General features: G+C 46.0%; 1 protein-coding gene across 2 annotated transcripts in view; it reads left to right on the top strand.

Moving 5' to 3' along the window:
* TOP1 (DNA topoisomerase I) overlaps nucleotides 1–3,566 on the top strand; it is a 93,724-nt gene extending 90,158 nt beyond the window's left edge. For both annotated transcript variants that reach the window (XM_090064464.1, XM_090064465.1), the window contains one exon: nucleotides 2,151–3,566. In XM_090064464.1, coding sequence (XP_089920590.1) covers nucleotides 2,151–2,253 — 103 coding nt within the window. In that variant the 3' untranslated portion in view covers nucleotides 2,254–3,566. The remainder of the gene's footprint in view (nucleotides 1–2,150) is intronic.
* Nucleotides 3,567–14,505: the final 10,939 nt, after the last annotated feature.

A 14,505-nucleotide genomic window follows, 5' to 3' on the forward strand; every position in this document is an offset into this window, starting at 1 on the left:
TCCTAATTTTCACTGGAGACAGAGCCAAGCACACTGTGTACATTCTTTCCCTGCCCCGCCAACTCTGCAGCACATCTGTGGTCTCAGTGGTGGGCCCCCTGTCATGTCGTTCATACAAGCCTAAGCCATTCCTGAGCAGACGCTGCAACCATGCCAGCTCTGCTTGTGGAAGGAAGGCTGTTGGGGCTTCTCCTGGAGGCAAATCAAGATTAGGTCATATTGTATTCAGGAGCTAGAGATTCTGCACGGGTGTTGGTGAATTGAATCTTTATGCTAGAAGTTCCTGAGGTAAAAATTACTGCTTGAGAAGTGGGCGGCTGGTCAAAGGGGTGGGAAAAATATGACCACAGGCTTGATCTGGCCGACCTGTTAATTCTGTCTGGCCCGCGGCTACCCTCCCATGGAGCTCTGCATGGGGCCAAGGCCCACCCCAGGCAGCTTGTGCCCTGCACCCACTCTGTGCCCACTGCCAACACTAGCCCAGCCCCCGCCAGAATGCACAGCTTCTCAGTAGAGCTGCTTTGGCTGCTGCTGCACCCACCCAGGCACTGCTTGGCTCCCTCTGCCTCCAGTGGCTGCTCTTCCTCCTTCTGCCCCTGCTGTGCCGCTCTCAGCAGCAGCCATGGCGATGTGTGCCAGGCACCACATGCCCAGCCAGGTCGGGGTGGGGAAGCTGCATCCAGGCAGCTCCTGCTCCAGCACATGGGGTTCCAGCTCCGAGCTGCTTTCCACCCACTCAGCTGCCTGACACAAAGAGCAGCCACCTACGGGCACTGAATGGGTGGAAGGTGGCTGGAGTGGTGCAGCAGGGGCTGGAAAAGGAGTTGCTGAAGGCGGGGGGAGCTGGGCAGCACCAGCAACAGCCCCATGAGGAAGGGGCTGGGGCAGGGTCGTTGGTAGGTGTGGGCTGGAGTGTGGCCCAGGCTGTCCTGGGCAGGAACAGGCAGGGCTCAGCCCCTTGTGGAGCACCTGCACTGCACTGCCTGGGTGAGCTCTGCTGTATGTGCCCCCTGCCTCTCCCACTTTTCTTCCACCTCTGGCCGATTCTCAAGACTTAGCACATGGGCAGCCGCCCCCCCGCCCTCCCCCCCCGACTTTGTGTTGAGCTATTATGCAGTCACCTCTATATACACTACTCAACCCAGGACAAAAACTTTTTAAAATTAAAATATGTTATAGTAGATGTTTGTTTTTTTAGTATACGATTTGTTTTAAGTTGCCTGTCAGCCAAAATTATTGCCCACCCCTGGTATATCATGTTGTTCCTCCAAGCCTGAGCCATTCCTGAGCAGATGCTGTAACCATGCCAGTTCTGCATGTGTAAGGAAGGCTGCTGGGGTTTCTCCTGTGGGCAAAGAAAGATTAGGTCGTATTGTATTCGGGAGCTGCAGATTCTGCACTGATGCTGGTGAATTTAATTTTTTATGCTGCCTTGAGCAATAGAGGTTCCTGAGGCAACGGTTGCTGCTTGAGAAGTGGGTGGCTGCTGGTAGCAGGAGATTTCCATTACTCTTTCATTGCACCTGTATAGGCAAGTGGAAAGCTCTTCAGCCTGGATGGCTCTTCACAAGGATCTCTGTTAGCCATCCCCACTTCTACTTAGCTTCAAGGACTCGAACAGTCCTGGAAATTGAATGTTACCCTTGTGAATTAAATCCATCCAAGAGGAATTACTCGGTTACATGGCTCTTCCATGTGGCAGCTGAGAGTTGTCCTGTGATCTTAGTGTGGGTACTCTGACCTCTTTCCTTCTGAATCTGGAATATAGGGGAAGATTCAATGGCTGGGGAAAAAAGAGGCAAGTTAGCAAGAGATGGACTGAGATTGGGGTGAGGGTTGGGAAAAAGTAGCAGCAGATTGCAAGCTCCCTACATTTTCCTCTGTCTACCATATGTAGACAGAGGAATCCTGGTCTGATCAGCAGCTGCTGGCTAATGACAGCTAACAACAAGCTGGGCTAGTTGGAGAGTGACAGGGCTAGTGACAGAGCTCCATGTATGAGGGAAAAGCTGCTTCCAATGCATAAAGGATAAAGGAGTGCACAAAAGACCAGCTGAAGTATACAGTGGAGTACAAGGAGGGAGGAATCCTGGGAGGAGCACCTGTGTGTGGATGAGCTATTAACCTTTGTGTTTCCTTTTCTCTTCCAGGTGTAAGAAGTGGGGGATTCCTATAGAGAAGATATATAACAAAACCCAACGAGAGAAATTTGCCTGGGCTATTGACATGGCAGAGGAAGACTATGAGTTTTAACCTGTTTTTAATGAGCTGGATTTTATGGAAAAGGGGGGGATAGCCTGGTTTTAGGGAGATTGATAAACTGTGAGCCTTACTTGTCCTTATATTTTGGGGGAAGGGGTAAGGAGGGGCAAGTGAGCATCAGAAAAGAAACCAACATCTTTGAGAAAAGATAAACCTGGAAATATTATAAAGGAGCTGAGCCAGTTGTCCTATGGACAACTTATTTAAAAATGTTTCAGAGATCCAAATTCTAGCTGTATGGTTTGTGTGTTTTCTCTTGAGGCAGGGCAAGTGGATGGGGGATTTGTCAACCTTCCGCCAGGCAAATTCACCATTACACTGAAGAGCTTGGGAATCTTTAGCTACTGTATACAAAATCCAATTATATTGGTGCGTTTTTACAGTTAGGGTTTTGCAATAACTTCTATATTTTAATAGAAAAACGGACTCCTTCAACCCCTGCCCTCCCCCTCCCCCCACCCTACCCCATTTCAGGAATTTAACAAAAAAAATTTAAAAACCCAACGCACCTGTTACAGCGGTCACTATTGTCATGGAAATAGCCCCAATTTTTTTCATCAGTTTCACTCGATACAGTCGTGGCATTGGAACGTGAATTAAAACCCGCCATATCAGTTCAAAGCAAAGCGTGATGGGAAGATGCTTCCTGACTTGAGTGTTTCTTTTTTTAAATGTGAATTTTTATTTCTTTTAATTATTTTAAAATATTTAAACATTTTTTTTCTTCTTGATCTTAAAGATCGTGTAGATTTGGGGGTGATGGGGTGGGAGGGTGGGGGGGCAGAATGGGAGGGCAAATGGGGGGTGAGTGTGGAATATGAGGACAAATGAAATCAGTGACAAACAATTTCCCATCATTCTTTGTTCTGACCGTGCTTCAACACTTCAAGAATATCCACTTTTTAGGTTTGACGGACTGTTGTACTTTCTTCCCCCCCCTTTTTTCTAAGCCCCACTCCCCTCTTTTACTTGAAAGATTTTATTGTGTAAAAAGAAGTTTCACAGGTCAATAAATTTCGAGGGAAACAAGCATTGGTCCAAAAAGGAAAAAAAATCAAGATTTTAGGGCTTTTATTTTTTATTTTGTAATTGTGTAAAAAAATTTTAAAAAAATTAAAAAGCAGAATTTTAATGTGAAACCTTTTTTTGCTATAATCATTAGTTTTAGAGGCATTGTTAGCTTAGTGTGTGTGCGAAGGCCATTTCCTGCAGTCTTTCCTCAACAAGTATCTTCTATTTTTATCATGAATTCCCTTTTAATCAACTGTAGGTTATTTAAAATAAATTCCTACAACTTAACTGAACGCCAGTGTCTGTGTCATCTTTCGTCCAGTAGCAGCGTCAGGTTAGAGCTATTATTGCAACGGGTGAGTCTGGGTTATATCACCCTCCATTAGTGGTCACTGGATTCTGTGATGCTTCCCACTGTCTGGGGGAGGTTGGGCTTCTTTGGCCTGATATTCTACCTATGTTGTCTTTCTGTGTTTCTTTAGTATAATGTCAGCTAGGGAGTCTTCAGTTCTGCTGTAAGCTTTTGTGTAGTGCAGTGGTTCTCAAACTGTTTGGATTCAAGGCACCCCTCGTTGGACTTAAGGCACCTCTCCATAACTTTTGTGAATTGAATGGCACCTAACTTCTATAATGCATAAATTCATTTTTGTACTTACTTCCTTGTAGAGGAGCCTGGCAGTGGGAATTGGGGGGTGGTCCAGGCAGGAACAAGCCTGAGCCTGTGCTTATTTGCTTGCTTTATCTTCTAAGACCTTGCTTATCTCTTCACACCTTGGCACCCTCACTGAGAGTCACTAGTATAGCAGATAGCTGAATTTTGATCCCAAAGGGCAAGAGGGGCTGATTTTGCAGTCATTATGCAGAACAGTTTGGTTCCATATAGATGAGGTGGCAGGGGTAGAAGACCAAAAAAGCAAAGGTGCGCCTATATGGGACCATCACTTAATTTTAATAAGAACAGCCCTTCTGGCTGCATCCAAGCCTTAGTGATGCTGCTGGTCAGACTGCCTCTCATTATACTTCTGCCATGCAGGAGCCTGGGAACAGTTCCTAGGTCTGTACCTGAAGCTCAGAGTCTAGGCCCTTGTATTAAGGAGAGACATGCATTGCTTTTAAGGAATTGTTGATCTGATGGGTGCAAGGAGAAGGGGCTTCCTGCTCCTAGCTGTCTTCCTTCTCCAGTGCTGGTAGTGGGGCTGTGATTTAACAGGGTGGTTTGAGGATGGTGCCAAGATGGGGAAGGAACAGTATGAGGAAAATTGCCTTTTCTTTCTCCCACCACCATGTATTTGCATTTGGGGAAGGACTTGGGGGGATTAAGACAATCTACTTGCTTATCTGACAAGCAGTGCAAGCTTGCAAGTGGCTGTAATCAATAATACCCAGTCTGTAAGCATCCCTGAGCCCTCTGCAGTTGAATGCAGGCTAATTACACTGCAGCTTCTCTCCAACAGCTGCACAAAGGACTGGCCGAAACCTCTGACAGAAACAACAGAGGTGACTGAATACAGGTGAAAAAGAGCTGTAGTCAGCACACAATGCAGGGCTGTCAGTTGGGGATATGCTTTCAAGACCAGGGGCTGGACTTATGAGTAAGCTTTGCTGTGCAAAGGGAGGAGGACAGATGAGCTGATGTAGCGGAGGATGATGAGCTGCTAAATGGCAATGCAGCATGGAGCAGCCGTTAGCAGCTTAGCCTTGCAGCTGTAGATGCTAAAAACTGATTTGGTGGAAAAGGAGTCCACCAAAGCTGGCCAGTGCTTGGGAGGTTCCTCTGCTCTTGCAGCCCTCAGCGCCTGTCCATCTGCGGGCTCAGAACCTGCCAGCTTTGACTCTGACTCAGTGTGGGGAGTAAAGGGACAACTGGGGGTACAATTGGTCTGCACCGTTACTTGCCCCACCAGTGCACTCAGTCTGCCTTACTTCTCTTCCAGGCTTCAATAATTGATGCTCTTTGTGTGGTTCCCTCCTAGTCAAGCAGGGAGCCCCTCCCCCCCGGCCTTGGAAGAGAGCCTAAAGACACTGACCTGCCCTTTGACCCTGCAGGTAGGGTTTTCCTACGTACTATAGCCTGCCCTGCTGCTGTTGGCAGCAAAAGCACATAAATATCGAACAAGTTTCTGCTGGAATAGCCACAAGAACTCCTTGTGTGATGTCTGTTAGCAGAAGGGCTAACTATGGCAGCTCTTTGCGGCTGTGTACCAGTAGACGGGAACAAGTGCAGCCTAGCTGCTTGTTCTGTTCTTGCTGGCTAGTCTTCCCTCCATATGCCTAAGTTTCTCCATCTGCTTCATAGTTCTTCTTTGGCCAAGATTGTGCGCAAGAGAGGGAATTAAGTCAGCAAGGATCATCCCCTGCCGTGGGGAGGCAAGGAAGAATTGCAAGGGTTTCCCCAGGTAAAGTAATGCAGACTCCTCCTGTATTGTGGGGGTGTAGGTTGTAGCCGTGTCATGAACTAAACATAGACATGCTATAACCTGCCTGACATCCGGCTCCCTAGGTGCCTCTCCACTACATTCCCCGTCTCTTCTCAATCTACATCTTCATGACTGCCTATCCTGTATGCAGCCCAGCCCAGCCTCCGGCTTCTTTACTTTTCATTCCATCTGCTGAAATTTCCTCAGCCTGACAAAGGGTTTTTGAACCCAAAAGGTTGCTTAACATTTTTTTTTTTTCCCAACTATTTAAGTTGGTCTAATAAAAGATATCAGATTCACCCAAAGAACCTTGTCCTCCTGTATTATGACATTTGCATCCCAAGGGAGGCCTGGGGTGGGACAGGGAGTCAGGCTGGGGGTCCGTGCAGGAACAGTGCAGTTTCCGGGAGAGAATGAGATGGCTTTTGAGCTGTCTATCGTTTATGACCTTACCCCCTGTCCACTGTGAAGACAAACCTTTCCTGTGGACCAGGCAGTTCTCTGCAGCGCTGCATTTGTCCAACTACTGTGGGAATAACTGCATTTTCAGGCTCCAGGAGGCAGGGCATAAACAACTTCAAGGTCTGGCACGTTCTGGAAGGAATAGCTTCGCTGTCAGATCTGCTTTATATCCTAAGGCTGCTGTGAGAACCAGTCTTCCCATCTGAATTATTCTTTATTGGCTTGTAAGAAAAACTTTGTTACTGCCGGGTCTTGGGATTTTTGTAGGTAGCTGCAGCAATCTGATTCTTTCGTCTTGCTCAAAAGGCTTCCTGTTAAATGCACAGCACAAAAATGCTGATGTAATAGGAAAAGACTGTGTATAGCTGTCCTTTACCTTTGCAACCGGTTTGTGTTTGAAACAATGCAGACTGGTTAAAAACATTCTGTTGATACAGCCTCCTATCCTATAATTGAGAGCTCAGGGCTGAATTAGTCTCTTGTGTTTTAGGATTACAGAGCAGAAAACTATCAAATGCCTCATATTTCAGGGAAACAGCGTTCCTCACCAGGGATTCCCTCCTCCTTTGTCTGCATCTGAAACAAGCAGGAAATAAAACGCCCCAAGGCTTCTCCCTCACTAAACATGATGCATAACGTGGATGGAGCTGCCAAGAAAACGTGAGGGATTGTGTTCTGCAAAAAAATCATTTAAAGAGATACGAGCACATGAGTTAGGCCCAAATCTTGTCAATCTTAACTTCTTATAGGGAAACATATTCTCAGTGCTGATGCCTGTGACCTTCACCTCCTGCATGTGCTCCTGCTGAACTTGCTGGCAAAGCTGCACGCAGATGTAGAAAATAAGCACTGGGCTTTGGCCCATTTGAGAATCAGGTGAAGAAAGCCCTTTACGGCCATAAAGGAAAGTACAAAAGTGTTAGGGAGGATGGGAGCAGACTGTTCTTAAGCCTGTAAAATGATGAGAAATAACCAGGAGATTGTGATTAGGACATAATGATTTTAACAAGAAAAGTGGGTGTGGAAGTGAAGGTTCAGGTCATGGTATTCAATTCCCTGTGATCCCAGGCAACTATTTAGAAAACAGACTAGTAACTGGTGTCTTCAAAGCATTTATAAATACTGTCGAATCCACACCTGTGCTGTGATAACACAATTACTCCCGTTTCAGAGATGGAGAAACCTATAGACTTAGGTTAGAGGTTCATAAGAGCTGAGTTTCCACTTGGATGGGCTCACCATATTGATTTCTGACGCATCTATCCCATACATCTGACGATCAGTGTCTGTCGCACTGGGTTCCTACAAGGTGAGTCTTGAAACCGTGATCTGGTCTCAAGAACTTGAGTCCGGTCTCACAGACTGAGCACTTGAAATTGTCTTATTGGAGTGGATCCAAAGCCCATTGGAGTCAATGAATTCTCACTGGGGTTGGGCCCAAAGAGGTTTATTGGCTTTGCCTCTTGTAGTTAAAGGGTAAAGCGTTCCCTGGTTGGAAATCTTCTCACCTAGTGTGTTTCCCAGTGGAGTTGTTCATTATTGAGACCTGAGGCACTTAGGGTGGGAAGGTGTTTCCATTTTCAAATTGTGAACAGGTGAATGCAGGAAACAATGGGCACAGCTTGTCTTGGAGAAGGCAGCCTGCTGTTTCTCAGACCTAGGCCTCCTGCTTTCCCAAGGATATTTATGTTGTACCTCGTGCTGGAGGTAGAGACAGTGGGGACTCGCAGTTGAGGGTGGGAGGGGGACAGGCATGTCCAAAATTCTTAAAGGACTGGAGAACACGAGCCCAGCCAAGAGCCAATGGAAGGCATGCGCCCAGATTCCCTCAAACTTTATAAAGCCTCCTGCATGATGTAAACTGGTTCACATGGGGCCTGGTTTCTACCTGTCACTGTCAGTTGGCCAGCTGTGATAAAACCAGGATCAGTGCTGCAATCCTGCATCGTTTTCTATGAGTAATAAGATTTTGCCCAGGACTAGAACCCGGTGGAGCCGGGACCCCAGAAGCTCTAGTCCTCTGGTCATCCCATCAGGGCAGGGGTGCAGAGGGCACTTGCTTGACTATCTTCCCTAGTCTGCCTATCCCCATGGAAGCAAGCAGAGCTTTTCCTTCATGCCTTCCATTAGCAGTGGAGCGAGGGGGGCCAGACGAAGTTGCTGGATCCCATCTACCTGGTGCAGCTGCTGATGGGACCTCCGCCTCTGCCTCAGAGGTTCCAGATCAAAAGCTGAAGACAGCAGGCGGCACCAATGCCCTTCGAACCTCAGTTCCAGCTTCAAAGGCGTGCCAAGGGGTCTCATTGCTTTCTGGATGGTTATGGGAGGGCACAATGTGGAGGGAACAGCAGCTGCATTGGACTGGAGCTCAAAAACCTGGCAAGCTAGGGCACCTGGTTCACACCAAGAGAAATGGTGCATCTGGTGCCTTCAAACAGCACAAAAATATCCAACAGGAAAGCACCCAGAGAAAAAAGGTGGCGATTTAAGCCAAATAAGTCTATTGCCAAGGAGCCTAGACAGGCTGGGGCTGAGAAAAAGAGCTGAAAGAAAGCCAGAAGCTGCTATAACTGAGAGCAAACCCACCAAGGAAAGAAGGCGGTGAAGAGATCAGATAAAGCCAAAGCAATGAAGCAGTGTGGGCTATTATGTCTATGCCATGCCACCCCCAACTTAAGCAGCTGATTCTCAAGCTAGCTGATTCAAGTGTGATGCCTGTTGTGCCAGTAACTCCAGTGCTTCCTCCCGTTTCCTTCCTGTGAACAGTGGGTCACCGTTTGCTCTCACTAACGCCACATCTGGGAAGGAGGAGAAAGATGAATCCTCAGGAACTGTAAGAAGTGAAAAAAAAACCCAGTAATTGCTGGGCTGGGGAATGGGCAGATGTGGACTCGGAGTATATTGATTATACCTTGGGAGGCTGGGAAGAAGCTGGCAGTTCTGCATCACTGGGCACCTAGTGAGAGCTCCTGCAGTTAAAAGGTAGCTCAGAACCATGTTCCTCAATAAATAGGGACATTGGTGATACAAATTGTCACTTACGTGCAGGAGCAGGGCAGTAGGGAGTTAAAAAATCATATGACAGACCAAGCAGTGCAATATCAGCATTACAAAATAAAATAAAAAGTAATTTTGTGGATCTGATTCATGTTTTCTGAAATTCTGGGCCTGGAGAGGATTTCTTCTAATTTGCTGCAAGGTTAGCAGTCAAGAGGCTGCTCCCTGGGTACGGTGGTGCTTTCTCCCATAAGGTTGTGTGCACACAGGCGGAAGCATTTTTGGAAGGGCTGGTCACAGATGGTGGAATAACCTCCTGCTGGAAAGAAAGGCAGTCTCTAGTCTCACCTATTCCCAAGTGCAAGGGATGCTGCTTTGACCTTGCCTTTTGAAGCCTGTACACAAAGCAGAATGTGCATGCTGAAAACCCCACCACACAGCCTTCCTGTTGGGGTGAGGGTGAGAGTAAGAGCAAATCACATGTGATAAGCATTAGTTATGCTGTTTAACCCTCTGTTGGAAGGCATTCAGATACTGCAGTGATGGGGTCAGTATAGAAATGTGTATGCAACAGCACATAGCTTATTTTTACTGAATTGCTTTTTCTAGTACAAAAATCCAGTATTTTGAAATCAGGAATTCATCACAAGAAACTCAGGGTGTGCTGAAGGTTGTAATGGGCTGATGGGTTTATGCTTTCTGTTTTTGTATCACAGTTATCATTTTCCTTTGTAAGATAAGGAATACAGCAGAAAAATGTTTGAGATGGTGGAGGGGGGACTTTTTTTTATGCTGTCTCAATACTGGGAAATTTGCCCTAGTTCCAACTACCAGTGTAATTGCACCAGTGCAAAGCTGGACTCAGCAAAAGATTGCTATTTCATGAAAATTTTCAAAGTGAAAAAGGTTCCAGTCCTTCATCAGGAAAAGGAGAAATTAAAAAAAAATAGGTGAAATGAAAAGGGCAGTTTGTTTCAATCCCAACATTTTGTTTCAGTAATACCAAAATGTTTCTTTCTGTATCATTTTCATTTAAAATATTGTTGTAATAAGCTTAAATGGTGAAACCTGAAGTTGTTTTGAATCAGAATATTGGAATTGTTTTTGTTTAAAAATGTTGAAACACAACCTTCAGGCTACTTTAAACCTAGCTTCAAAATGTTTGGAGTCAGAAAAGTCCTTGAAACCAGTCTTTTCATAGGAAGAGGGTTTTTTGGTCCAACAAATCGCCATTTCCAGCAAAAGTGTCCCCACCAGCTCTAGTGCAAAACTCTAATCTGGACAGGGTAAGTCTTAATATGCAACAAAGTATATCTTATACACCTGTGGCCTTTCCAGTGGTTTCAAAAGATAAAGCATGATTTGCCTTGTCCATGGTAGCAATTTCAAGATGTGTAACAAAATTGCTGGCTAGAACTGAGTAGTGCTGCTCCCCATCCCACTCCACTCCACCTCCCTTCCCTTTGTCAAAAAGATCTTGCTAAAAATGGAGGTCCAGAAAACAGAAACAAAGCCTCGGTTTAAACCCAGGCATTAATTTGAAAACTGTAAGACCCCCCCGCTGGTGCATGCAAACTTGGTGCAACAAATGGTCAAACTGTTACGTGGTTGTATAGGTAAGACTAACAACTAAAGCACATGCTTTGTGAAAAAAAGAGGAATAAAAGCTGTGCTTTTTCTCTGCTCCAGAATCATAGGTCAAAGCAAAATCTGTTAGCTGCTGTGCTAGCAGTCTGCATGCCACTTGCTAAGATAGACAGCATAGAAATCACAGATGTTTGAGCAACTTTGATTCATCCAGGAGAGGTCCTCAGTGCATATTCATGCTAGAGCAAATTTGCTTATACTGTATCTGATACTAGGCATGGATGTGTGTTCAGGCTATACAAAACAACTTATATTCTACCCAGTAGAGAGCAGTGTTGCACATTGTGCAGCCCAAAATATAACCAATCATTTGTGCATAGAGAAAAGAGTATTTAGATACTGCTTTGTGATTCTGTGCTCCCACATGTGCTGAGATGACCTAGTGGCCTAAATATTAGCTTTAAATGCCTGATCTAACTGAAATCATAGATTTTTGAGTCCTGATTTGGCTGAGTTGGACTTTGGCTTTCTTAAAGGAGATTGTGTTCCCCGCACACTCTTTTCGGCTGCATTTAGAAGTAACAATTAAACCTCAGTGTCCTGCCAGTTCTCTGGGCTTCTTTTCACAAGCAGTGGAAGATAGCTTGATCATTTTTGCCCAAAATTATACCCCTGCTTATCGCGCTTTATGCCATTTGCTTTCACTCGTTCACTCCCTTTGTGCTGAGGATGCTGCATTTCAGGCTTGCGTGTATTGTTCCCTTCTGGAAAGGGACAATCTAAAAAAATCTCCCATCACAGTAGAAAAAGGGGGCTTGGGACTGAATCAGTGGTATACAGAAATGCTACCAGCATGGGCTAATGCAGAGCAGAAGAGTACTTGGAAGCTGCAGAGCAGAGTTTTCAGCATCTAATAATGAAGTAGCCACGGTCGGTCGTGAGCAGTGAAAGTATTGAGGAGCCCTCATGCCCATGATGCAGATGTAGTAAAAGACTCCACTGTAACCAGAGACCAATGCTTTACCGAAAGTGGGTGGGGGTAGATTGTGGGAGGCGTGTGTATATCCACGGAGGCCTCCCCTCAGCTCCACGTACTAGCGGGGTATGTGCTATGATTGCCAGCCCCTGTAGAAGCTCTGCCCATGCTGTGGTGGTAAACGGATATTTCATGAGGTCACTGCTGTACTTACAGTAAGTCTCTTGAATGCATTCCTGTTTGCCGGGCAGTCATTCTTTACTTGCTAGAATGCAGCTTCCTGAAGCAGTTGAACTGCACAAAAATGCTTGAAGAAGGCTCATTAGCAGAAGCTGTTCAGGAGCTGCAGTATGTGTTGCGGGGTGGGGAGGGGGTAGGAGCAGCAGAAATACATGTATAGACTCCCAGGAGAAATCAACCTGAAAGCTTTAAGCAAATGTATTACGGGTAGTTTCAAAACAAGACATCTGAGCTAGGAAGGCAGTCACCTTATCCAAGAGATGACGATCAGGGGTCCATTACACTGCAATTAAGCCATGCTCAGGCTCATTTTTCATGGAGCTTTTCCTCCTTTCAAGACGCAACTAGATTCGTAGATCAGAGGATATCAGATTGGCATTTTTTTTTCCATTCTCATTGCAACCTGCATTCATGATACTGGTTCTCTAGTTAGCTTTAAGAAAGTCCAGTCAAACATACCGAAGTCTTAGAAGCCACCCACCTGACCACTGTGCTATGTAGTTTTACCTGGTATGACGTACTGCATAATCACAGGAATGCAAAGCCAACACAGAACACAAAAGGAAACCCTAATTCACCAGAGACACAAACCTAAAAACAGTAGTTGCCAGGCCCAAGAGATGCAAGGTCCACTCTACTTTGAAAGCCGGACAAGTAAATAATCAAGTAATCCAAGGGTTTTACCCCATTCTCAGTTAAAGGGAAATGTGTCTGTTATAGCGATCTCGACATCTGACAATATCACAGATTCTCAAATGTTCTGCCCCAAAACTGTCAGATGGGGAATGTCCACCAGATTCTCAACTCCTCCTGCTTTCAACAGAAATCTTCCTTTGCTGACAAAAATATAGTACATCATGCTGGATATGCCCCAGGATTGTTGAAGTGAGCTTATTACAGTAGCATCAAGGGGCTTCGATTGATTACAAGGCCCCATTGTGTTAGACACGTACATATACTCAGTGGGTGTGTCTACACACAGAATCATAGGGAGAAGGACCAGAAGGGACCTATAAGATCATCAGATCCAGTCCTCTGCCTTGGGCAGGAGATAATTGGGCTCAAATGAGCTCTACACGGTATTTGTCCAGCCTCCTCTTAAAGACGCCCGAGATGGTGACTGCACCACCACCTCTGCTGAAAGTGCGTTCCAGCTTCTAGTTACCTGTACAGAAAATAAGTTTTTTCCTTATGTTCAGCCAAAACTCTTCCTCGACTAGCTTGTGTCCACTGGTCTGTGTCTTCCGGGTGGGGGCACGCTTTTCTGAACAGTTGTTCACCTAGGTCCTGGTGTTCTCCCTTGACACTTGTAGGTGGCTATCAAGGCACCTCTCAGCCTTCTTTGCTCAGGCTGAACAGTCCCAGATCCCGAAATCTCTCCTCATAGGGCCTGTCCCCAGGCCCTTGGTCATACAGGTGACCCTTCACTGCACCTTTTGAGGTTGTCCGCATCCTTCTTGAAGGGCGGTGCCCAGAACTTGACCTAGTACTCCAGCTGTGGCCTCGCCAACACCGAATAGAGGAGGAGGAGCACCTCTCTGGATCTGTTGGTAATACATCGGCTGATGCACGCCAGAGTTGTACTTGCTCTGTTGGCAACTTCGTCACCCTGGTGGCTCATATTCATCCTCTGGTTGGTTGCCACACCCAGGTCCCTTTCGGATGCAGTGCCTGCAGCGGACCACCACCCATTGTATAAATTATAGAATCACAGAATCAATGAGTCGGAAGGGACCTAGACAGATCATCGAGTCCGACCCCCCGCCATGGGCAGGAAGGAGCACTGGGGTGGCAGGGGTCATAAGACTCCTCTTGAAGATCTCCAGGGAAAATGGTGAGGGTTCTTCCTACCCAGATGAAAGACCTGGCCTTTGTCCCTGTTGAACCTCATCTGGCTTTGTTCAGCCCATAGAACCAGCCTGTTGAGGTCTTCCTGAATCCTTGACCTGTCCTCTGATGTGCTTTTATGCATGCCTGAACTTAATGCGAATTAGCCCAACGCACATTAAGGTGATTTAGATGCGCATCTACACATGCGCGTGCTAAGGCACTGTAACGCAGGTGTGAAGACCAACTTGGGACTAAAGTTAGTCCCAAGTCAATGTACATTAATGCATTTACACATTTGTTAATGTGACTTAGCTGTTCACTACTTAGCTACTTTATGCAGGTATCAAATTTAGGCTCAAATAGCCTAAAATCACCATTTTTAAGGCTCTTTAAGGGCATGCACGTATAGATGTGCACCCCTAATGAACCTTATATAGGGTTAATGCACATTAAATGTGCATGTGTAGACGCACCCAGCGAGAAGGGAAATTGGTCGTCCCTAGGTTGATCACTGCCCTCATTCACAGTGATGTTCAGAAACTATAGTAATAGGTACCATGTAGTAATAGGTAGCCCCACAATGCTACCAATCCAATGTATTTCACTCAGCACATTCTTGCTATGTCTGTTCTCCACTTCCTTCAGAAGAGCAACTATGGGCGTCAAGCCTGTAAGACTTTTACTTATAGATTAAGGTAAGCAACAATCAAAGCAATATCCCAA

This window comes from Crocodylus siamensis, chromosome 10 (assembly GCF_052110815.1).
Source record: "Crocodylus siamensis isolate JL-2025a chromosome 10, ASM5211081v1, whole genome shotgun sequence".
Lineage (NCBI taxonomy): Eukaryota > Metazoa > Chordata > Crocodylia > Crocodylidae > Crocodylus > Crocodylus siamensis.